This window comes from Hyla sarda, chromosome 6, assembly GCF_029499605.1.
Source record: "Hyla sarda isolate aHylSar1 chromosome 6, aHylSar1.hap1, whole genome shotgun sequence".
NCBI lineage: Eukaryota > Metazoa > Chordata > Amphibia > Anura > Hylidae > Hyla > Hyla sarda.
Window position 1 is genome coordinate 256437767 of NC_079194.1, and position 23684 is coordinate 256461450.

Consider the following 23684-nt stretch of genomic DNA (forward strand, 5'->3'; position numbering starts at 1 on the left):
TGGGGCTGACATAGTAGCCCCAGATACAGGGGCAATACAGACCCCGAGCTGATCCGGGTCTACTATTAAGTCCCAGCAGGAGGCATTGGCGGGAAGCAGGATGCAGTATTGCTTCCTCAGAGATGTATACTATCGGGAATGCAGGGACGGCAATACACCATCCCTGCCTTCACCTAGAAAAGCTGACTGTCACCGACTCTTGAAGCAATGGGATTTCTGGCAGGCATTTATCATAGTAACATACCGTAGTTCATAAGGTTGAAAAAAGACCAGAGTCCATCAAGTTCAACCTATATCCCTAATGAGTCCCTACTGAGTTGATCCAGAGGAAGGCAAAAAACCCTCATACTAGAGGTAAAAATTCCTTCCCGACTCCAGGGGTGTTTACCCCCCCCATTTATATTTGGCGCTGTTTTGGCACGTGTCTTTTTTTGCGCCTTTTGGTTTACACATTTCTGCTGATTTTTAGTTGCAATCCACTGATTCTGCCAATACACATAATATGGACGGGTTTTATGAACTGCGCCTTTTTGTGAAAAGCCGCAAAAAAGCACAAAGCCACCAAAAAGTTTCTAAACTACACCAGCCCAGACTTAGCTTTTTGGTGTATAAAGAGTGAAATTTTGGAAAATGTGACCTTCACAAAAGTTATCAAATGCTCTGTGTCCATTTAATAAATTTGGTGCTCCTACACATTACCAGCACACAAAGGTGTAGAAAAATGCTTTACTCACAATGATGAATGCCCCCCCTGTGCTGCTGCCGTCACGCCCCCTCCCATAGACTTGCATTCAGTGGGCGGGGCACGACATCACACAGGGGCGTAATCGTAATGTCACGATTCTCCGGCCCTGTGGTCGTAACGCTCCAGCGCTGCGGTGAGAGCTTACACTGGTGGGTGCGGAATGAGAGATTGCGGGGGTCTCCAGCGGCGGGACCCCGCGATCAGACATCTTATCCCCTATCCTTTGGATAGAGGATAAGATGTCTTAGGGTCGGAGTACCCCTTTAAAGTCTACAGGGGGTCAGCAAGTGGTTAAAGGGGTATGCCCACCACAGCATGTTATCCCCTATCCACTAATGCCTTGCTTAGCACTCGGCCCCAATGAATGCAGCGCTGGCTGTGCCTGTGTAAAATGCTCCATTCCTTCTGGGGGACATTTCACCTCTATTCTAGGAATCATTAGGGGTCCGAGCAGTCAGACCCCCACGATCAGCAGTCAGACCCCCACGATCAGCAGTCAGACCCCCACGATCAGCATGCTAATACCCCTTTAATGGTCTTGCAGTAATAACATTCAGAGACATCAGTAGAGAACAACCCATGTAGAATAGAGAATATGTAGGCTCTTTGATGACCTGGGTTGACAGAATTCCTATATAGGGCCCAGCAAAATGACAGCTGTTCTTCCCAGACCGCTCGACTTGACATGCAGACAGCTGGAGGGCAATGTCAGTTTTCACCTGTTAAGTCGCCTGCTAAAATGTATATTTTACACATATATAGCGGTGTGCGCACTGTGCTGCTGCAGATATTGGCACGGCTCCCCACCAGTGATTCACACATACTTTTCCAGGGTGGGGGAAGATAATAGACTAAAACCATCTAGGGGTGAAGTTAAGTGCAGCAGTATAAAGAAGTAATAAAGAGAAAAATAAATTCTAAGCCGTGAAAAGTAGAGACTGCGCGTTACATGGTCTGAGCGCATTCTTATATCAGGTGACAGGTCACCGAGACATGTGAGAGCATAGCAATAGTGCTGGGACCCCCACCAACTGCCAGGGGAGGGCCCTACACATCCCAAATGGGGCACTTTCGTACATAATCTGCTATGTACATTTGGTGGATGGGGAGACGGCTGTGTGTGCAGATGAACGGCCCTGGGCCATGTATTCAACATAAAACTAAGCTCACAGATTGCTAGAGAACATTACTACATTGCTGTTTCCACAGACCGCGCCTGGCATGTATCGCTGCAAAACTGCTGCCCAAATAAACAGCCCTATGCTAGGAATGCCACACAGATTTCCTTATACAAATGGGAGTTACACCAATTTCCCCTCTTTCAGCTCCCATTACATATGTATCAGTTACGTGCCAGGAGGGTAAGGGATGTCCCATTACTAGGATGAGCCATCGCTTTGTGATTACTGGGCCTGATGTTGGAGATCCTCACCCATTCTGAGAGTCCATATTGTAGCCCTTTATTCTCAGGATTGGTTAGGGTCTTCGAGGTCACCCCCCCCGAACACACACACTAATCATAAAGGGATGGCCTATCCAAGCATTACGCCCTTTCTTTATGAAATAGATAAATCCCTTTAAAAGGACGTTCCCAAAAGTGACTCACTCAGAAAAAATCCCCTCTGCAGCAACAGAGCTGGAGATTCCCAAAAACATAAGCAGAGATTTTCCCAGTGAGGCTCACAAGCCCTTCTTCCATTCCATCACTGAAGGCCAGTCCCTGCTTCCATAGGCGCGGTCACCAAACCGTCTGAAATGTATTAAAACCTGTTTCCCATGGCAACCAATCAGATCGCTTCTTTCATTTTTCAGAGGCCCTTTTCAAAATGAAAGAAGCGATCTGACTGGTTTGTATGGGCAACTTTTCCTCTACACAGGTTTTGATAAATCCCCCCCATTGTGCCTAACATATACACCAGGAACCATAAGTCTGGGCCGATCCCCTGCTGCTTCTCCCGCCGGCCTTAAATGATCAAACTCCAGATTCAGGCAGCAGCAAAGAGATGACAGGTTCCCTTTTAGGCCCAGTCTAGATTGACAAATTTGTTATTAGTCTATCATTAGTATCTTCTCATGTGTCACAGTCTTTGTCCCCTCATCTTCCCAAGTGACAATAGTGTCCCCGTAATTTCCCCTTCAAGTGTCACAGTCATTAGTGTCCCCTCATCTCTCCACCATGAACACTCTTCTACACCCTCTGTCACAGTTATTGTCTCATTTTTCCATATGTGTCTCACTCATTACTGTCCCCTCAGTGAAAAGGGGACAGTAATAACTCACACACAAGGGGGGGGGGAAGATGCGGGGACTGTAATATTTGTGACACACAGGAGGGAGATGAGACAGTAACGACTGTATAACACAGGGATAGATGAGGAGACTATGACTAAGCAGACGTCTTCAGTCCTCTAGTCACAGCAGCACGACGACCACTCTCCATGTCCTGTAACACCGGAGCACCAGCCGCAGGCACAATGCAGGAACAGAGGCAAGAACATTTCTTTTTTTTTTTTTTTTAAGGACAGGTACTCCTTATTGGGAAGGGTTAATATAAGCCTGGGTTTGGGAAGTTTGCGGGCATTACTGGCGGCCACGGTCCGGATCTGGACCGGGTCTGCCAGTTGATTACCCCTTGCCTAGGTCTTATTTTCCTAGGGCTTATATTGCAGCCCACCCTGATAATCCTGCTAGGGCTTACTTTCGGTGTAGGGTTTATTTTAGGGGAAACAAGGTAGTAGTAGTGAGATTACCCCACTTGGTGTAAATCCCTGACTTTGGGATTTTTTGATTTCCGTGTGTCATCATATTACTCAGGAGCCCCATCTTTCCTGTCAGGTTATGCTGTCTGGTAGGATTGTAATGTCTACCCTATTGTGGGGATCCTGTGTATGTATTCTTCAACAAAGATTTACATTTGTGCTCCATATGTCTTTTCGTTTGTAATTTTTTATTATGGGTCCTAAATGAGGAACTACTATCTATAAACTAGAATATAAAACCACTGATCCCCAACCACAGCAGCTCTTCCTGTCAGACAGGGGCCATATAAGAGACCAGTCAGATCAGCTTGACTACTATGCGAAACCGCAATAACAGGAGGAATAAATACTTTTTATTGGGGTAACATATGACTAAAGTCAGGTTAAGTCTTGGTTTCCTTCCGGAAGGATATCCAAAGGACAGGCCTGACAGATACATTAACATCTGTCAGCAGGGTAACAACAATAACGGAAAAGAGCAAAAGTCAGAACTAAGGAAAAACGTTCCACAGGTCACAGCTGAACATAGTGGAGTTGGTGTTAAAAAGTACCTGTCACCAAATAAACTGTTCTAAACTACCTCAGGCAAGGTTCCCTAACTACTCCTAACAATCCTCCTACCCTTAAAAACAATTTCAGAGCTTTAAAAAGCTGTGTATCTTACCTTTCTTCTTGCTCTCATGGTGCAATCTCCAAGCAGGAGAAAGTGGGCATTTCCCAGCAGGCATGATATCATTGAAGCCTGCTGGGGGACCACTTTCGCCCTCATATTGTTGCAGTGTTGGGATGAATAGAAGACCTCAAGCTCTTTGCAGCTGTCAATCAAGATCAGTGCAGAGAAACACTTCCTGAGTTTGGTCTCCTGCCAGGCCAGGAGGAGACCAAACTCACTTTATTAATTGTGGCAAGGAACAGAACAGAGCCACCTAGTGGCTGTTTATTCTATTACATTTTAAACATATTTATGTTGATAATTTTAAAAGCAAGTTAATGGGAAAGTGTCTGCTAATTACACAAGTACAGGAGCAGGTTGCGGGAGATCCCACACGGGGATTTATCCCAGAAAAACCTCGGCATGTGAAAGCGCTTCTCAGTTGCAAAAAATAAGGTTGCTGGAAACTTCTTGGATAAGAAGGGGGGGATTTATTGACAGTTGGGTTTACAGAAATAAAGAACACAAAAAGTAAAAAATAAAAAATATATAAAGCATAAAGCAAACAGGATTGGACAACGCGTTTCAAAAGGGTATCCCTTTCTTCTTCAGGGACCTGAAGAAGAAAGGGATACCCTTTTGAAATGCGTTGTCCAATCCTGTTTGCTTTATGCTTTATATATTTTTTTTATTTTCTATTTTTTACTTTTTGTATTCTTTATTTCTGTAAACCCAACTGTCAATAAATTCCCCCCCCCCCTTCTTATCCAAGAAGTTTCCAGCAACCTTATTTTTTGCAACGGCTTTCACACGCCGAGGTTTTTCTGGGATAAATCCCCGTGTGGGATCTCCCGCAACCTGCTCCTGTACTATTGCCACTGCCTGCCAGCGGTCTCGGCAGAAAACTGCTCCCGATCACCAACCTAAGGCTCTTTTCCTCGCCACATCATCGGGACTTAAAGGATAGTGGCACCCGACTGCTCACCCCGATCTCCACCGCGCACTGGCCGCAAGGTACCAGCACACATCGAGGGGGATCATCCAGCTGACCGCATCTGCCGACTCTGCCAAGCGGATCCCATCTGAACATCTGGAGTACACCAGCGGACGGTGTCTACTCCACAAAAGCAGCGCTCCACATTACCGGCACTAGGTGACACCCCGCAGCACCGGAGACAAGCAAGAACATCAGCCAGCAGATCCAGCAGTCAGCGGCCCCGGAACCTTGTCGCATACCAGCCTATACGCATCGCAGAGTTGTGCCTGTTATGCAGCACAACTCTGAAAGGTGAGCAGAAAATCTCCCTATCCTTCCCCGCTAAATCCCCCCCTTACCTCCTATAACTAGAAAGGTAAAGGCACCATCAAGGCGCCACTTCTGTGTTTTTTCTCTCCACATATTTTACTTTGCTAATTACACAAGGAACACTATATTAAAAGTTTTATTTGGTGACAGGTACTCTTTAAAAGGGGACAGTCCAAGATTAGAAGTTATCATCCATCCACAGGATAAGGCTGGATTTATCTACCCTCTACAGCACGGATACATTAGTAAAATATCAAAACAGAATGCCGACATATCAGAGCGCAGACAGGCTTGGGCCTCATACATTTCTATGGACCAGACATGTACGGGTCTGGGTAAGGTAAAAAAAAAAAAAAGTCCATCCATCCTCCCAGTCCCAGGACCATCTTCCCAGAAGGACATTAAAAAACAGCTCAGCTTATTTAAGGTAATGCTCCCTCTTCCCTCTGTCACCCGTCCACCCCCCTTTGTCACCCCTCTGTTACCCCCTTTCACCCTTGTCCACTTTCCTGTCATCCATATCCACCTTTTCCGCCCCCGTCACGAATGTTCACCACCCCTGTTAACTCCTTGTCATTCCTGTCCACCTGTCACCTCCTACACCCCTCTGTCACCCATTTACACTCCTCTACACCCAACACCCGTTACCCATGTACACCCTTTCACCCCCTACGCCTTACCGTCACCCATGTACACTCTTCTACACCCATCTGTCACCCATGTACACCCTTCTGTCACACATGTACACTCCTCTACACCCCCAACACCCGTTACCCATGTACACCCCTCTGTCACCCCCTACGCCTGTCACCCACGTACACCCTTCTGTCAAACCCTATTCCCCCGTCACCCATGTACACTCTTCTACGCCCATCTGTCACCCATGTACATCCCTCTACACCCCTAACACCCTTCTGTCAATCCCTACGCCCGTCACCCATGTACACTCTTCTACACTACCAACACCCGTTACCCATGTACACCCCTCTGTCACCCATGTACACTCCTCTACAACCATCTGTCACCCATGTACACCTGTCATCCATGTACACTCCTCTACACCCGTCACCCATGTACACTCTTCGACAACCATCTGTCACCCATGTGCACTCCTCTACACTCGTCACCCATGTACACTCTTCTACAACCATCTGTCACCCATGTACACTCCTCTACACCCCTCTGTCACTCATGTACACCCGTCACCCATGTGCACTCCTCTACACCCCTGTACACTATTCTACACCCCTCTGTTACCCCTTTACACCTATACGCCCCTGTATTCCTCTTCACTTGTAAAAGGGGAATCTGGAGGCTGATGCAGGAAAAGTTCGGCGCCTAATAGGTTTGTTTTGCAGGTTTAACGGTGAAGAATTGTGGCTGGAATAAATAGTCATGATGGCCCGGACCAGATGAAGAAGAGAACGACGCTGATTTTAGAAGATGTCACTTGTGAGTTGCTGTATAAAGCAGCACTGTTCTCTACATAGCCAACAGATAAACTGATGTGCATTGCGGCTGTTTACCCCCCATTTTCTTTTTTTGCCTGTCAAATTCGGTAGGGGTGCCCCCCAGAATTTTTTTTTCTGAGGGGTTCTCAGAGACGATAAAGTTTGGGAACCACTGGTTTAGATTAGGGATCGACCGATTATCGGTTTGGCCGATAATCGCGATTTTGGACATTATCGGTATCGACAATTACCTTGCCGATATGCTGATAATGCCCCGCGGCCAAAGATGACCATCACCGCTGCTGCCCCATCACCTCCCCCCATCCTCTGCCCACATACCGCCGCCGCCCCATCAGCTCCCCCCATCCCCGGTGTTATAATTACCTGTTCCCGGGGTCCGCAATCCTTCTGGTTCCTGCACTGTTGCTGTGCGCTGCGCAATGACGAGTGACGTCCCCAACGTGACGTCACCGTCAGTGCGCACAGTGACAGTGCAGGACGCCGACGGAGCCAGAACTATCGCGTACCCCCGGGAACAGGTAATTATAACACTGGGGATGGGGGGAGGTGATGGGGTGGCAGCGGTATGTGGGCAGAGGATGGGGGGGGGGGGGGGGCGGCGGCATGTGGGCAGAGGATTGGGGGGGCTCAGTGGGGCAACTGTGGTGGTTAGACTCAGGACCCCAGGACAGACAGGGGGAGAGAAGCGGGCGGCGGTCTCTGGCACCGCAAAAGCCGCTGCAGTTCATTGATTTACCATCTACCTTGGGACAACCATTAATTGGCCTTCGTACAGGATAACCTCATCTGCCATCCTAAATGTGATTCCGGCTGTCCTCCTATAGCACGCCCCTGAGGTTCTCTAGTTTCTTCAGTGGTCAATCCGACCACTGACTAGTCCACATTTGTGATCCAGAAGGGACACCGGCCACTAGAGCTGGAGGACAGGGGCTAAAGGAGACACCTGGCAATATGATGGCTGGGATCACTGATCAGACAATAAGCCAGTGTTTCCCAAACAGTGTGCCTCCAGCTGTTGCAAACCTACAACTCCCAGCATGCCCGGACAGCCAACGGCTGTTGGGAGTTGTAGTTTTGCAACAGCAGTAGGCACTCTGGTTGGGAAATACTGCAATAAGCAGATAAACTGCGCCCCATTCTGACTTGTTGACCCACACAAGTACCAACTGGTTATGCCACTTCTCCAGCGGTCATTGAGGACTCCTGTTAATTGGTGGCTCCGATTGTCCCATAACTACAACTGTCAGCATGCTCAGGCACACATTGGCTGTCCAGGCATGCTGAGAGTTGTAGTTCTTCACTAATGGAGACCACTGTTTCAGGTCACGTGTGGCCACATATCAGACGACCTCCATTGGCTTCTATGGAGTGTCCTTCCCAGGGCTCAAGTCCTACAAGAACGCGTGGGAACCCAGTTCCTGCACTTTTTCTACAGCAGGAACACCATTCCCATTAGCAGCAGTTCTGCAGGACCGGCCCTTCAGTGGAAATCTTGGGTGAGTTCCTGCACTTCCCTCCCCCAGGACTTGACCCCTGGTCCTTCCCCATGACACTACTCTGACCTACAGCTGATGCTGAGACTTGTAGTTCTCTTACCTGTTGAGGAAGGCGTTCCCGAAGGCGCTTAGTTTCCTGAACGGCTTCTTGGGGTCCACGACCAGCGCATTGCCGGGCAGGACCCCCTCCACCGGGCCGTGCATAACGGCGATGAACGAGTCGGTGGTGGGTTCGGGCCCGATCCTCATGCCGGGGAAGTCCTGCTCCATGAGGTGTCGGATGAAGGTGGTCTTGCCCGTGCTGTATTGCCCCACCAGCAGCACCATGGGCTTGTTATGGAAGTCGGCATCCTCCAGCGCCGGGGAGTGGAAGTCGTGGAAGCGGTACGTCTCCTCTAAGGGCAGCAGCTTGTGGTTGTACAGCTTGCGGAGCCCGTCGGCCACCGTATTGAAGAGCTCGGGCTCGTTCTTCCGACCGTCTTTACTGACCCAGCTGAACATGGTGGCGGCAGTGACCGGAGCGGATCTAACGGACCCGGCGAGAACTCCTGCGGCTCAGGGCTAGGATGCCTGGGGTCGCGCTGGGCGTGGCTATGGGGGCGTGGCCTAGGGGCTCGCTAGATAAGGGACAGGCCCGGTGGGCGCGTGCTCAGCCGGTAGGCTCGCGTTACCTTCCGCCCAGTGCTGCACGGTCTCCTATGGACGCTCCATTTGTTATAACCGTTATCTTCTGGCAGTATATCGGGAGGACCCGCCCGGGTGACGTCGCAACTACTGATGACGTCACTGCAGGCATCGCCAAGTGTTTGATTCATGATGACACGTGTGAAAGTCCGGGCGTGGAGGATTACTACACAGGAAATGTGTGGAATGTGCAACAGCTGGGGACCCGCAAGGGAGGGCTGGACGACTACAACTCCCAGCATGCCCATGTTGTAGTCCTGCACCAACTGGAGGACCATAGGTTGTACCTTGGGGTTAAAAAATGAGGCTGTAAGGGCTTGCTGGGAGTTGTAGTTTTACTCTTGCTGGAGATACGTAGGTTGTACTACAGTCTCGTGGAAAATAAAGTAGCCCGGGCATGCTGGGAGTTGTAGTTTTACTCTTACTGGAGATACGTAGGTTGTTCTACAGTTTCGTGGAAAATAAAGCAGTCAGGGCATGCTGGGAGTTGTAGTTTTTACTCTTGCTGGAGATACGTATGTTGTACTACAGTCTCGTGGAAAATAAAGCAGTCAGGGCATGCTGGGAGTTGTAGTTTTACTCTTGCTGGAGATACGTATGTTGTACTACAGTCTCGTGGAAAATAAAGCAGTCAGGGCATGCTGGGAGTTGTAGTTTTACTCTTGCTGGAGATACGTAGGTTGTACTACAGTCTCGTGGAAAATAAAGTAGCCCGGGCATGCTGGGAGTTGTAATTCTGGTCATTTCATACATTTACTTGTGTTTTATCCAACAGTCTGGTTACACGTTAGACTTTCAAGGCATGCTGGGAGTTGTAGTTTTACTCTTGCTGGAGATACGTAGGTTGTACTACAGTCTCGTGGAAAATAAAGTAGCCCGGGCATGCTGGGAGTTGTAATTCTGGTCATTTCATACATTTACTTGTGTTTTATCCAACAGTCTGGTTACACGTTAGACTTTCAAGGCATGCTGGGAGTTGTAGTTTTGCATTTGATGGGGAAAGACTTAGATTGTATATGGGTTTTCACCCAGCTGGTTGAGAATGAGGCTGTCGGGGTGTGCTGGGAGTTGTAGTCTTGTTGATCTTGGAAGCCATAAGCTGTACGTGTGTGGTATTCATCTGTCTTAATATTGTGCTGTCAGGCCATGCTGGGAGTTTTAGTTCTCCAGTTAGAGAACTACACATCAGGTTCTGCTATGAGAGCGTGGTAGGTGCCCATCTATTGACCTACAGCGGTGTTTTCCAACCAGGGTGCCTCCAGCTGTTGCAAAACTACAACTCCCAGCATGCCCGGACAGCCTTTGGCTGTCCGGGCATGCTGTGAGGTGTAGTTTTGCAACAGCTGGAGGCACCTTGGTTAGGAAACACTGACCTACAGGATGGTGGCAATCCTTATACCATGTTTCTTACATAACGTACTCATCATATGTAAATTGTCTGTGACTATAAAAGCGTAAGGTCTAAAGTCATATGTCACAGGCAGAGGAATGCCGCCAGTATGCTTTACCGCTGCTGTTATGTGGTGGGGGTACCGCCATTCTAGTCATAGGCATCATATGGAGGAATTTTCCATGGAGACATAACCGATTACTGATGCAGATTTGCACTGTGTTGTGGGTCCATCTGACATTTATACACAGGTTAGGATCATTCACTGGAAGTGATGTCACTTTTTTTTTTTTACCAAATTCCTAGCACAATGTCTCCCAACCGGGGCGCCTCCAGCTGTTGCAAAATTCCAACTCCCAAAGGCTGTCTGGGCATGCTGGGTGTTGTAGTTTTCCAACAGCTGTAGGGATCTTGGCTGGGAACCACTAATACCAGATAGACTCCATGCCCTAAATCACAGTGAGAACTATGGTGTCGGTTCTTCTTAATTGGAAGTGGAACCCATAGAAGTCTGTACCCATACTATACCCCAGTATGGCTCTATATAAAAATGACTCCAAAAAGACTCAGAAACTGGATGCTTATAATTAATTAACTGACTAATTAGCTGTATGAAGGCTTCATAGGGGACCTTGTGCCACCTAGAAGCTAGGTATCACATATCCTGTATATAGGGAATAACTTCTAAAATTCGGTGCACACTTGTGATCCGCGTTTGCCAGTTTATGGTGTGAATCGACGCTGGCATATTGGCCGACATTTATCAGTCTTTATGGTGGGTTCCCACCTGGCGTATACGCAGCGTATTTGACACTGCGCAAAATTTGCGGCAGCAGCGGGAAATATGCTGCGCATTTCTCGCTCACTATACACACAGGGCTTTCCAGCGGCAGCACTATGTGTGCAGTGAGTTTTGGAGGCGGAGCCGCGCATCACAGTCATGCCGACACACGGCCCCGCCTCCAAAACGCACTACACGCATAGGGCTGCCGCCGGAAAGCCTTGTGTGTGTATAGTGAGCGAGGAATACACAATGTATTTCCCGCTGCTGCTGCAAATTTTGTGCAACATGAAATATGCTGCGTACACGCCAGGTGGGAACGCACCCTTAGACTGATTTTTGTGTCTAGAAAAAGCGCACAAAAAAGGCACAAGCAGGGTTTATTTTCGCCTTTTAGTTTACACATTTCTGCTGACTTTGAGTTCCAATCCACTGATTTTGCCAATACAGTGACCCCCCTACATACGATAATTTCAACATGCGATGGCCTCTCAGAGGCCATCGCATGTTGAAGGCAGCATCAACATATGATGCTTTATGTCCGGGCCATCGCATAAATGGCTATCCGGCAGCGCAGACTGCTTCAGCTGCCACCGGATAGCCGTTTAAGGTGCCCCTTGTGGTCCGGTGGGTGTCACCTGTACCGGCGCGTCCTCTTCGGGATCCCCTGCATCGCCGGCACTCTCCATCGTCGCCATCACGTCGCTGCGCACGACGTCCCGTCATCCAATAGGAGCGGCGTGCGCAGCGACGTGATGACGGCGATGAAGAGACGCAGCAGAGACGGTCCGGGGACACGGCGACAGCGATGGAGGGCGACATCCAGGGCAGCAGTGAGCGTCATAGACAGGTGAGTATTGTATAACCTCCTATACCAGTGGTCAGTCCCGGGCATGCTGGGAGTTAGTTTTGCAACATCTGGAGGTCCGCAGGTTGTAGACCACTGTCCTATACTTTACATTGCACGGATCCCTCATACATACGATGGTTTCAACTAACGTTGGTTCATTTGGAGCGAATTACCATCGTATGTTGAGGGACCACTGTACACATTATATGGAAGGGTTTCACAAGAAGGCGCAAAGCCACTGAAGTCTCCAGAACTACACAGGCCCAGACATAGTGTAGCTTTTTGATGTATGTCAAGAGGGAAATTTCGGAAAATGTGACCTACACAAAATCTATCAAATGCTTAGTGACCATTTAAAAAATTTGGCGCTCTTACACATTACCAGCTCACACAAAAAAAATGTAGAAAAATGCTTCACTTACACCTACAATGATAAATGCTTCACTTACACCTACAATGATAAATGCTTCACTTACACATAGAATGATAGATGCTTCACTTACACCTACAATGATAAATGCTTCACTTACACCTACAATGATAAATGCCGGCCATAGGGGGAGATTTATCAAAACCTGTCTACAGGTAAAGTTGCCCATAGCAACCAATCAGATTGCTTCTTTCACTTTGCAGCGGCCTAGTTAAAAATGAAAGGAGCGATTTGATTGGTTGCTATGGGCAACTTTTCCTCTGGACAGGTTTTGATAAATCTCCCTCATTGTCTTTGTTGTGAGCAGGTCCTTCAGTTAATGGCATCATCTTAGAGCAGTGTTGTCCAGTTTTTCTACAGCCATTGCAAAACTACAACTCCCAGCATGGCCGGCCATGCTGGGAGTTGTAGTTTTTCAACATCTGGAGTCATACTGTTTGGAAAGCACTATCTTAGAGTATGAATGGTTGCACATAGTGTGATCAATTTTCACTCCTACTTCACTCCCACACTCACTGAGCAGCTGTAGTGCTTGTGTGTAGACTGTGACAACCGGCATGGCAGGAGTGAACTCACCAGGGTAAGTTAGGTTGTATCCAGTTTAGGCAGGAAACCTTTAGATTTTTCTATTGACCTCATATGATAAGAAGAAAACATACAGCAAGAAGGTCAGAGAAAAGACATGCTGCAGTCTGTATAGAGCAGTGATGGCGAACCTATGGCATTCATGGCACGCCGGGCCCCCTCTGTGGGCACGTGGCCATAGTTAGCCAGGTGGGGCAAACCAGGACATCCCTGTGTCCCAAAAGATCTTTTCGAGACACAAGGATGTCACTGTTACCTTTCTGCGGCCCCGCGTTAACTTTAAATACGCAGGGTCCGCTGCCGGGAGGTAGCGCACGCAGGGACATCACTGACAACCCGTGCGTGTGCCCATAGGAACGGAGGAGCGGAGCATCGAGGAGGAGGATGTGCACTGGCTGCCATGGTAAGTTACCAGCTACACTTCAACTTCGGTGCTCCGACCACCGCTCCTCCGGTCTCGGGACCTACTGCTATGGCCTATAGGCCATAGCAGTAGGTCGTGACCCCTGACCGGAGGAGCGGTGGACAGAGCACTGTAAGGCAGTACACAGACATACAGTCCCCAGCCATACACTGTATATGGCTGAAAGCTGTATGTCTGTGGGGGAACTATACTGCCAACCCAATGTGGGAGAACTACAACCTAATGTGGGGAATCTACAACCTAATATGGGGGAACTATACTGCCAGCCTAATGTGGGGGAACTACAACCTAATATGGGGGAACATACTGCCTACCTAAGTTGTTTTTTCTAAACTTAAACCTCAGTATTCTGATTAAAGTGCTGTGCTGACACTTTGAGGGAAAAAAAGTTGACGTGCATTATGGTTTGGGCACTCAGGCTCAAAAAGGTTTGCCATCACTGATATAGAGTCTAACCAGGACATACGCCCTGTAGGCTAGCTTCACACCAGAGTAATATGTCCTGTTCAACCAGAGATCTAATGATCCAGACTGATGGGACTATAGATCCTCTAGTTTGTGTGACGCTTAGGCCACTTTCACACATGGCAGTATTTGAATCAGTATCAAATCCAAAAGTGGAACCTATGCAGAGTAACTTGAACAGAAAGATTTGCACCTCTCATATGTTTTGGTCCCAGTCCTAGTTTTGGCTTAGGGTACAATCATGGTTTTAATCTCCGGTAGCTGGATCGGTTAAGTCCTGATCAAAAACTCTATATTTGGTTGAAAAATGAGGTAACTGGAGTCTCATTGAAATAAATGTGATACGGCACAGGTCCCGCAGGAGTCGGTTTTAGAATTCTCCCACCGGATCTGGCTGCCAGAGAAACCGTGATGTGAATGCACCCCTAGGCCCCTGTTCACACGGGGGAATTTTTTTGTGGAATGTCCAAATGGAAAACACGGACAGACATTTTGCAAATAGCAAGCGCTTGAAGCATTCTGTCTCTATAGACCTCAATGCATTTCCGGGTGGATTCCACCAAAAGAATTGTCATGTCAATTCTTCCAGCAGAGGCCCGAACCTGGATTTCCGTGGCAGATGTTTCCGCTATGTGCACAGTGCAGCAGAAAGCAATGGGACTGCAACAGAATTTCTCAGCGGAATTTTTCTGCCGGATTCTGTTAAAAAATTCTGCTGTAGTCACACACTGTGATTGGTTGTTATGGGCAACACCAGACAGTTTTTGTGCAAAATCCTTTGGGGTATGCGCAATACCAAGGACTTTCACACAAATCTGCGCAATTGTTCCATTCTGCACTTGTGCAGAGAATGATAAACTCCCCAAAGTGTCTTTACATGTCGTCTTCTTCACCTGTTGTAGAGGAATGTTGTGGCACGGACAATACTTTGTAGCCTGAGGACACACAAGAAAGTTACATGACTGTAATACTACAGATACATAGAGAAGCCTCAGCTCCGTGATCCTGAACAATACAAATGTGATCATCATCAGCGCATACGACAAAGACACAATCACAAAGCAAAAAGTAATGAGAAGACAAACGCAAAGTAATTGTTCTTTTGTATGCGGACCCACAATGGGTTTCACGCCAGCAGGCACCTATATACTGTCATTGTTTACAGAGATTATCGTAACCACTAATCACGCCTCCCTTTTGTTACATTATGTATAAGCTACTGTCACTGAGGAAGTGGCGATGGTGGAAGCTAGAGGTCATGGGAAAGTCTAATTTTATGTCAGTATAAAAGTTTATTCCCCAGACGTCTTCATATAAACATGCATAAATTCTAGTAGAAAATAGCAATGGTTATGATTTCATGCTGATCATGCTAGTTATGGGGCGCTCAGACACTGTAGACAGCATAAGCCTCTTGGAAACCTTAAAGGGCGGTAGGTAACATTAGAGACCATCTATGGTAGAAAATATGTAAGAAGGAAACATTGTGAGAATATTGGGATTTAGAAGGGGTTTTAAGTTTTTGCAAAACTACAACTCCCAGCATGTCCGGACACCTGTTGAACAGCTGGAGGTCCACAGTTCAAAGACCACTCGCCTAACCGATCTGTGGAGTCTGACTCCCAACACCCCCTAAGATCACCCTCTTCAATGTTTATTGCTACTTTATGGCTCGTTGTCCCATTCAAGTGAATGCAAGGACAAGCAGCAGAAAACACTGAAGAGGCTATGGTGCCTGCACAAGCATTTTGTGGGAGATTTATCAAAACTTTTCCAGAGGAAAAGTAGCAACCAAACAGATCTTTCATTTTTCAAAGGCTTTGTTAAAAATGAAAGAGGCAATCTGATTGGTTGCTGTGGGCAACTTTTCCTCTGGACAGGTTTTGATAAATCTCCCCTATGACCTCTTAAAACAGCTACATGGTTAGGGAGCTAAAAGCTGTGAAATGTTGCGCCATTGCACTAGCCAATATTGTGCTCAGATAGGACAGCACTAATCAGCTGACCGTACACTTTAAATGGGTACTCCGGTGGGAAACAATTTTTTGCAAATCAACTGGAACCAGAAAATAATACAGATTTGTAAATTACTTCTATTTAAAAATATTAATCCTTCCAGTGCTTATCAGCTGCTATATGCTACAGAGGAAGTTTTATAGTTCTTTTCAGTCTGACCACAGTGTTCTCTGCTGACACCTCTGTCCACGTCAGGAACTGTCCAGAGCAGGAGAGGTTTGCTATGGGGATTTTCTCTTGCTCTGGACTGTTCATGACATGGACAAAGGTGTCAGCAGAGAGCACTGTGGTCAGACAGAAAAGAAATTCAAAAAAGAAAAGAACTTCCTCTGTAGCATACAGCAGCTGATAAGTACTGGAAGGATTAAGATTTTTAAATAGAAGTCATTTACAAATCTGTTTAACTTTCTGGCACCAGTTGATTTAAAAAAAAAAAAGAAATGTTCAATAGCTTTAGGGGTACTTGGTTGCTGTTTTGTTGACTTTTTAGCTTAGAAAGATTGGAAAACTCTGTCATAGCGTATACCTTTGGGTACTTATATATACAGTCATGGCCGTAAGTGTTGGCACCCCTGAAATTTTTCAGGAAAATGAATTATTTCTCACAGAAAAGGATTGCAGTAACACGTTTTGCTATACACGTTTATTCCCTTTGTGTGTTTTGGAACTAAACCAAAAAAGGGAGGGAAAAAAAGCTAATTTAACATAATGTCACACCAAACTCCAAAAATGGGCTGGACAAAATTATTGGCACCCTTAACTTAAAGGAGTAGTCCGGCGTGCACTTTTCTCATTTTATCCCGTCCGGGCTGCAAAATAAAAGAAAACAAACTTTCTCTTACCTGCCAATGAGCCCCCGGAGCTCCGGTACACGTGTTTGGTCGCCGGGCTGTTTACTTCTTACTTCCTGTTAGCCCGGCACGTCACACAGAGCTTCAGCCTATCACCAGCAGAGGCGGGACATCGCTGCGGCCGGTGATAGGCTGAAGCTCTGTGTGATGTGCCGGGCTAACAGGAAGTAAGAAGCAAACAGCCCGGCGACCGAACACCTGTACCGGAGTGTACCGGAGCTCCGGGGGCTCGTTGGCAGGTAAGAGAAAGTTTGTTTTCTTTTATTTTGCAGCCCGGACCGGATAAAATGAGAAAAGTGCGTGCCGGACTACTCCTTTAATGGGGTAGTCCAGTGCTGAAAAACGTATCCCCTATCCTAAGGATAGGGGATAAGTTTCAGATCAGGGATCTCCTGTACGGGGTCCTTGGCTTGCTGGCCAGAGAGTGCGTGTCGACCACCGCATGAAGCGGTGGCCGACACGCCCCCTCAATACTGCGCTATGGCAGAGCTGGAGATTGCCGAAGGCAGCACTCGGGCTCTGCCATAGAGTTGTATTGAGGGGGGCATGTCAGCCACCGCTTCGTGCGGTTGTCAACATGCCCCCTTCCTGCGGGCTGCTGGGGCCCCGTACAGGAGATCGCGGGGGTGGTCGGATCCCCCGCGTTTTTCAGCACTGGATATCTCCTTTAATATTTGTACAATCTTTGGGGGAAATAACTGAAATCAGTCACTTCCTATAACCATCAATAAGCTTCTTGCACCCCTCAGCCAGAATGTTGGACCACTCTTCCTTTGCAAACTGCTCCAGGTCTCTCTTATTGGAAGGCGCCTTTTCTCAACAGCAATTTTAAGATCTCGCCACAGGTGTTCAATGGGATTTAGATATGGACTCATTGCTGGCCACTTCAGAACTCTCCAGCGCTTTCTTGCCATCCATTTTTGGGTGCTTTTTGACATATGTTTGGGGTCATTAGGGGAGATTTATCAAAACCTGTGCAGAGGAAGAGTGGTGAAGTTGCCCATAGCAACCAATCAGAGCGCTTCTTTCATTTTTAAAGAGGCCTGTGATAAAAAGAAGTGATCTGATTGGTTGCTATGGGCAACTGCACTACTCTTCCTCTACACAGGTTTTGATAAATCTCCCACATTGACCTGCTGGAAGACCCAAGATCTCAAATGCAAATCCAGCTTTCTCACACTGGGCTGTACAGTACGACCCAAAATCCATTGGTAATCCTCAGATTTCATGATGCCTTGCACACATTCAAGGCACCCAGTGCCAGAGGCAGCAAAACAACCCCAAAACATAATTGAACCTCCACCATATTTCACTGTAGGTACTGTGTTCTTTTCTTTGTAGCCCTCATTCCGTTTTCAGTAAACAGTAAAATGATGTGTTTTACCAAAAAGCTCTATCTTGGTCTCATCTGTCCGCAAGACTTTTTCCCAAAAGAATTTTGGCTTACTCAAGTTCATTTTGGCAAAATGTAGTCTTGATTTTTTATATCTGTGTCAGCAGTGGGGTCCTCCTCGGTCTCCTGCCATAGCATTTCATTTCATTTAAATGTCGACGGATAGTTCACGCTGACACTGATGCTCCCTGAGCCTACAGGATAGCTTGAATATCTTTGGAACTTGTTTGGGGCTGCTTATCCACCATCCGGACTATCCTGCGTTGACCCTTTTCATCAATTTTTCTCTTACATCCACGCCAAGGGAGATTAGCTACAGTGCCATGGGTTGCAAACTTCTTGATAATGTTGCGCACTGTGGACAAAGGCAAATCTAGATCTCTGTAGATGGACTTGTAACCTTGAGATTGTTGATATTTTTCCACAATTTAGATTCTCAAGTCCTCAGACAGTTCTCTTCTCCTCTTTCTGTTGTCCATGCTTAGTGTGGCACACACAGACACACAATGCAAAGACTAAGTGAACTTCTCTCCTTTTTTTAAATCTGCTTTCAGGTGTGATTTTTATATTGCCCACACCTGTTACTTGTCCCAGGTGAGTTTAAAGGAGCATCACATGCTTGAAATAATCTTATTTATTCACAATTTCGAAAGGATGCCAATAATTTTGTCCAGACCATTTTTGGAGTTTGGTGTGACGTTATGTCCAATTTGCTTTTTTTTCCTCCTTTTTTGGTTTAGTTCCAATACACACAAAGGGAATAAACATATGTATAGCAAAACATGTGTTACTGCAATCCTTTTCAGGGGTGCCAACATTTATGGCCATGATTGTGTGTGTGTGTGTATATATATATATATATATATATCCCGACGTAGCGGTACATCATGTGTCCTTAAGGGGTTAAAGCTTAGAATAATTTTCTGGCACCAATTGAGGCTGCTGCAAGAATCCGCTTGCAGCAGCCTCAATTGGTGCCAGAAAATTATTCTAAGCTTTAACCCCTTAAGGACACATGATGTACCGCTACGTCAGGAGTCCACTCCCGATCTATAACGCGGGGCCACGGCGTGGCGGGTCGGGCCCGACCTCTAACAACAGCCGGGACCCGTGGCTAATAGCGCGCGGCACTGATCGCAGTGAGGCGCCCTATTAACCCTTCAGACGCGGCGATCAAAGTTGATCGCCGCGTCTGAAAACGAAAGTAAACCGTTCCCGGCAGCTCAGTCGGGCTGATCGGGACATCGCGATAAAATCGTGATGTTCCGATCAGCTGGGACGCATGCAGAGGTCTCCTTACCTGTCTCCGCGGCATCCGATCGTCGATTGATTGCTCCGTGCCTGAGCTACAGGCTTGAGCAATCGACCGCCTATCTGACTGATCCCTGCAAAGCTATAGCTTTGCAGGGATCAGCATAGGAGATCAGTGTGTGCAGTGTTATACGTCCCTATGGGAGCTATAACACTGCAATAAAAAAGTGAAAAAAAAAGTTAACAAAGGTCATTTAACCCCTTCCCTATTAAAAGTTTGAATCACCCCCCTTTTCCCATAAAAAAAAACTGTGTAAATAAAAATAAACATGTGGTATCGGCGCGTGTTAATTAAATTGCACGGTCAATGGCGTGTGCGCAAAAAAATTCCAAAGTCCAAAATCGCGTATTTTTTGTCACTTTTTATATCATGAAAAAATTTATAAAAAGCGATCAAAAAGTCCGATCAATACAAAAATGGTACCGGTCAAAACTTCAGAACACGGCGCAAAAAATGAGTCATCATACCAGCCCGTGCGCAGAAAAATAAAAAAGTTATAGGGGTTAGAAGATGAGAATTTTTAACATATACATTTTCCTGCATGCAGTTATGATTTTTTTCCAGAAGTACGACAATATCAAACCTATATAAGTAGGGTATCATTTTAACCATATGGACTTACAGAATAAAGATAAGGTATTACTTTTACCGAAAAATGAACTGCGTAGAAACGGAAGCCCCCAAAAATTACAAAATGAAATTTTTTCTTCAATTTTGTCGCACAATGATTTATTTTTTCCGTTTCGCCATGGATTTTTTGGTAAAATGACTAATGTCACTGCAAAATAGAATTGGTGGCGCAAAAATAAGCCAAAATATGGATTTTTAGGTGCAAAATTTAAAGCGTTATGATTTTTGGAAGGGGATGAGGAAAAAATGAAAATGCAAAAACGGAAAAACATTGAGTCCTTAAGGGGTTAAGTACTTACTGCTGTTTGCTATGGGGATTTGCTTCTACTCTGGACATTTCCTGACACGGACAGAGGAGTCAGCAAAGAGCACTGTGGTCAGACTGGGAAGAACTATACAACTTCCTCTGGAACATACAGCAGCTAAGTACTGGAATGATTAAGATTTTTAAATAGAAGAAGTTTCCGTTTCCGATCGAGGCTGCTGCACTATTAACATATTGGGGTACTAATAACACTACGGATTCTCCGGCTGGAAAAATTCTGGTTGGAGATTCAGTGTGTGTCCAGCACCGTCCCCACAGACTGCAACATATTCCAGGCGGATTTTACCGAAAGAATAAGCAAGATCATTCTTTCGGTGGCAGCATTTCAGCGGTGAAATGTCCTCCAATGAATGTGCAGAGTACAGCGTAATCCCATTGCCAGCAATGGGATTCTGCTGCATCGGATTTTCCGAGTGGAATTCCATTTTGAAATTCTGTAGTGTGAACCTGAACTAAGGCCAGGTTTACACTTGTGAAGCTCTGGACAGAAAACTTCAGAGCGTGGACCGTGCAGACATCGCCGTCCCCATAAAAAAAAACATTCACCTGCACATTAACCTTCATGCAGAGGAATTTCCGAACGGAATTCCTTTCAGTAGTGTGAACCTGGCCTAAAACTTAGAAATTTAGTATGGTTCTCCTTTCCTGCCCGGTGCTAGGCACACACAGGATCTCATAAGAACTCCCAACACAATCTGCACACAAATGTTTTAGGATCTTACGCAAACACATTCCAATAAAGTGCACTTGTGCTTCTATAAGCAGGTGGTGAGTGGAGACCTCCCTGTCACTTATCAGCTGGGCATCACATCATCTCAGCTGTTGTGTCAGGAACATAGCCCTAAAACATGCCTAAAATACTTAGATTCCCACTAAAAATATCTGGGGCATGACTAACATTAGGTTAGTGTAATACTTGGGACTTTCTTGAACTTGTATCTTATATTTGTTTCCTCTAGATACATGATATGCACATATTAGAGGCATATATAAAGTCCATCTTTGCATACAGTGACCCCCCCCCCCCCCCCCCCCCCGACCTACGATGGCCCCGACATACGATAATTTAAACATGCAATGGCCTCTCAGAGGCCATCGCATGTTGAAGGCAGCATCAACATACGATGCTTTTGTATGTCGGGGCCATCGCATAAACTGCTATCCGGCAGCGTAGACCGCTTCAGTTGCCACCGGATAGCCGTTTACGGTGTCCCATGTGCTCCGGTGATGGTCTCTTACCTGTCCTCGGGGCTCCGGCACGTCCTCTTCGGGCTCCCCTGCATCGCCGGCACTCTCCTTCGTCGTCATCACGTCGCTGCGCACGCCGTCCGGTAATCCAATAGGAGCGGCCTGCGTAGTGACGTGATGGCGGCGACCGAGAGCGAGGATCCCGGGGAAGCAGAGACGGCCGGAGCATCGGAGACACCCTGGGGACACGGCGACAGCGATGAAGGGCGACATCCAGGGCAGCAGTGATGGTCCGGAGCGGCGGGGACAGGTAAGTATGACTTCATATTCTTTACATTGCACGGATCCCTCAACATACGATGGTTCTTTTGGAACGGATTACCATCGTATGTTGAGGGACCACTGTACTTTCATCTCCATACATGGATGCACAGTGGCCCTCATTTACTATTGCAAACCCGACATGTTTTGTCGGGTTGTACACCAGATTCTGTCGCATTGCGCCAGATTTGAAAAAATCCTAACTCTCCATTTTGTTAAGAAAACCTGAACAAGGAGCGTGGTTGCATGGGAAAGGGGCGTGGTCTCCAAAAAAGGGGCATGTTCCCAACATTTTCACAAAAACCCAACATATTTACTAAGGTTTGCACATAAAATTTGGTAGATTTCAGCTGAGGAAAACCAGACAGATCAGAGCATGTGTAAAAAAAAAAAAAAAAAAAAAAAAAAAAAAAAAAGGGAAAGTGGAAAATGTAGGGAAACCTTAGTAAATACCTTGGGAAATAAATTGTAGGGAATTAAAACCCACAAAGAAACCTTCTTAATGGGATATTTATCAATACCTGTGCAGAGTAAAGGTTGCCCAGTTGCCCATAGCAACCAATCAGATTGCTTCTTTCATTTTTCAAAGGTCATGTTAAAAATGAAAGAAGCAATCTGATTGGTTGTTATGGGCAACTGCAACTTTTCCTCTACACTGGTTTTGATGAATCTCCCCCTTAGTAAATAAGGGCAAGTATGTGCAGACATCAATGTTACAAGCTATAGCCCAGCATGTCCAGTCAGTGAGAGAGATGGAAGCTGGTAGTGCACAATGGGGGAGATTTATCAAAACCTGTGCAGAGGAAGAGTGGTGCAGTTGCCCTTAGCAACCAATCAGATTGCTTCTTTCATTTTCCACAGGCCTCTAAAGAGGCCTGTGGAAAATGAAAGAAGCAATCTGATTGGTTGCTACGGGCAACTACACCACTCTTCCTCTGCACAGGTTTTGATAAATCTCCCCCAATGAATTCTGGGGGTGGAGAGCGCCCTTTTTGGCAGGGGTTGGTCATGTGTCCTGTAATGATCAAACATTATACACCAGACCAGTGGTCTCCAACCTGTGGACCTCCAGATGTTGCAAAACTACAACTCCCAGCATGCCCGGACAGCCAACGGCTGTCCGGGCATGCTGGGAGTTGTAGTTTGGCAACTGCTGGAGGGCCGCAGGTTGAAGACTACTGCACTAGACCATCAGTCATATAGATGTTGACCTTGGCAAATAGAATATGTTGCTATGAATAGAGCAGAGGAGAAGAGCAGCTGCCAGACGCAACTCTTGGTGCTTCTTTCCTGGGGAAACACGGCCATTTTTTCCTTAGGCAAGGATCTGTCAGGGTATGTGCTTACAAGACTATCTTCAGATGCACCAATAAGAAATTGAGCAGCATGACCTGCAGCTTAGGCTGGGTTCACATCACGTTTTTGCCATACTGTTTTCAATCAGTTTTTCTAAAGAAAACCGTATGGCAAAAAAAGGATGGAACAGTATGGGAAAAAGTAAACCGTATACTGTTTTTAAAATACCATACGTTTTTGAACATTTTGTCCATTTTTAATGGGAGGGGTCTTAAGTAGGGACTTTAGGATGCAAATGCGCATGTGCAAAGTT

At 46.6% G+C, this 23684-nt stretch overlaps 1 protein-coding gene across 1 annotated transcript in view; it reads right to left on the reverse strand.

The window, feature by feature from the left end:
- The window catches only part of EHD1 (EH domain containing 1), a 40959-nt gene extending 31880 nt beyond the window's left edge, over nt 1–9079 (reverse strand). Inside the window, exon 1 of the mRNA XM_056527043.1 lies at nt 8531–9079. Coding sequence (XP_056383018.1) covers nt 8531–8931 — 401 coding nt within the window. The 5' untranslated portion in view covers nt 8932–9079. The remainder of the gene's footprint in view (nt 1–8530) is intronic.
- Between the last annotated feature and the right edge of the window lie 14605 nt (nt 9080–23684).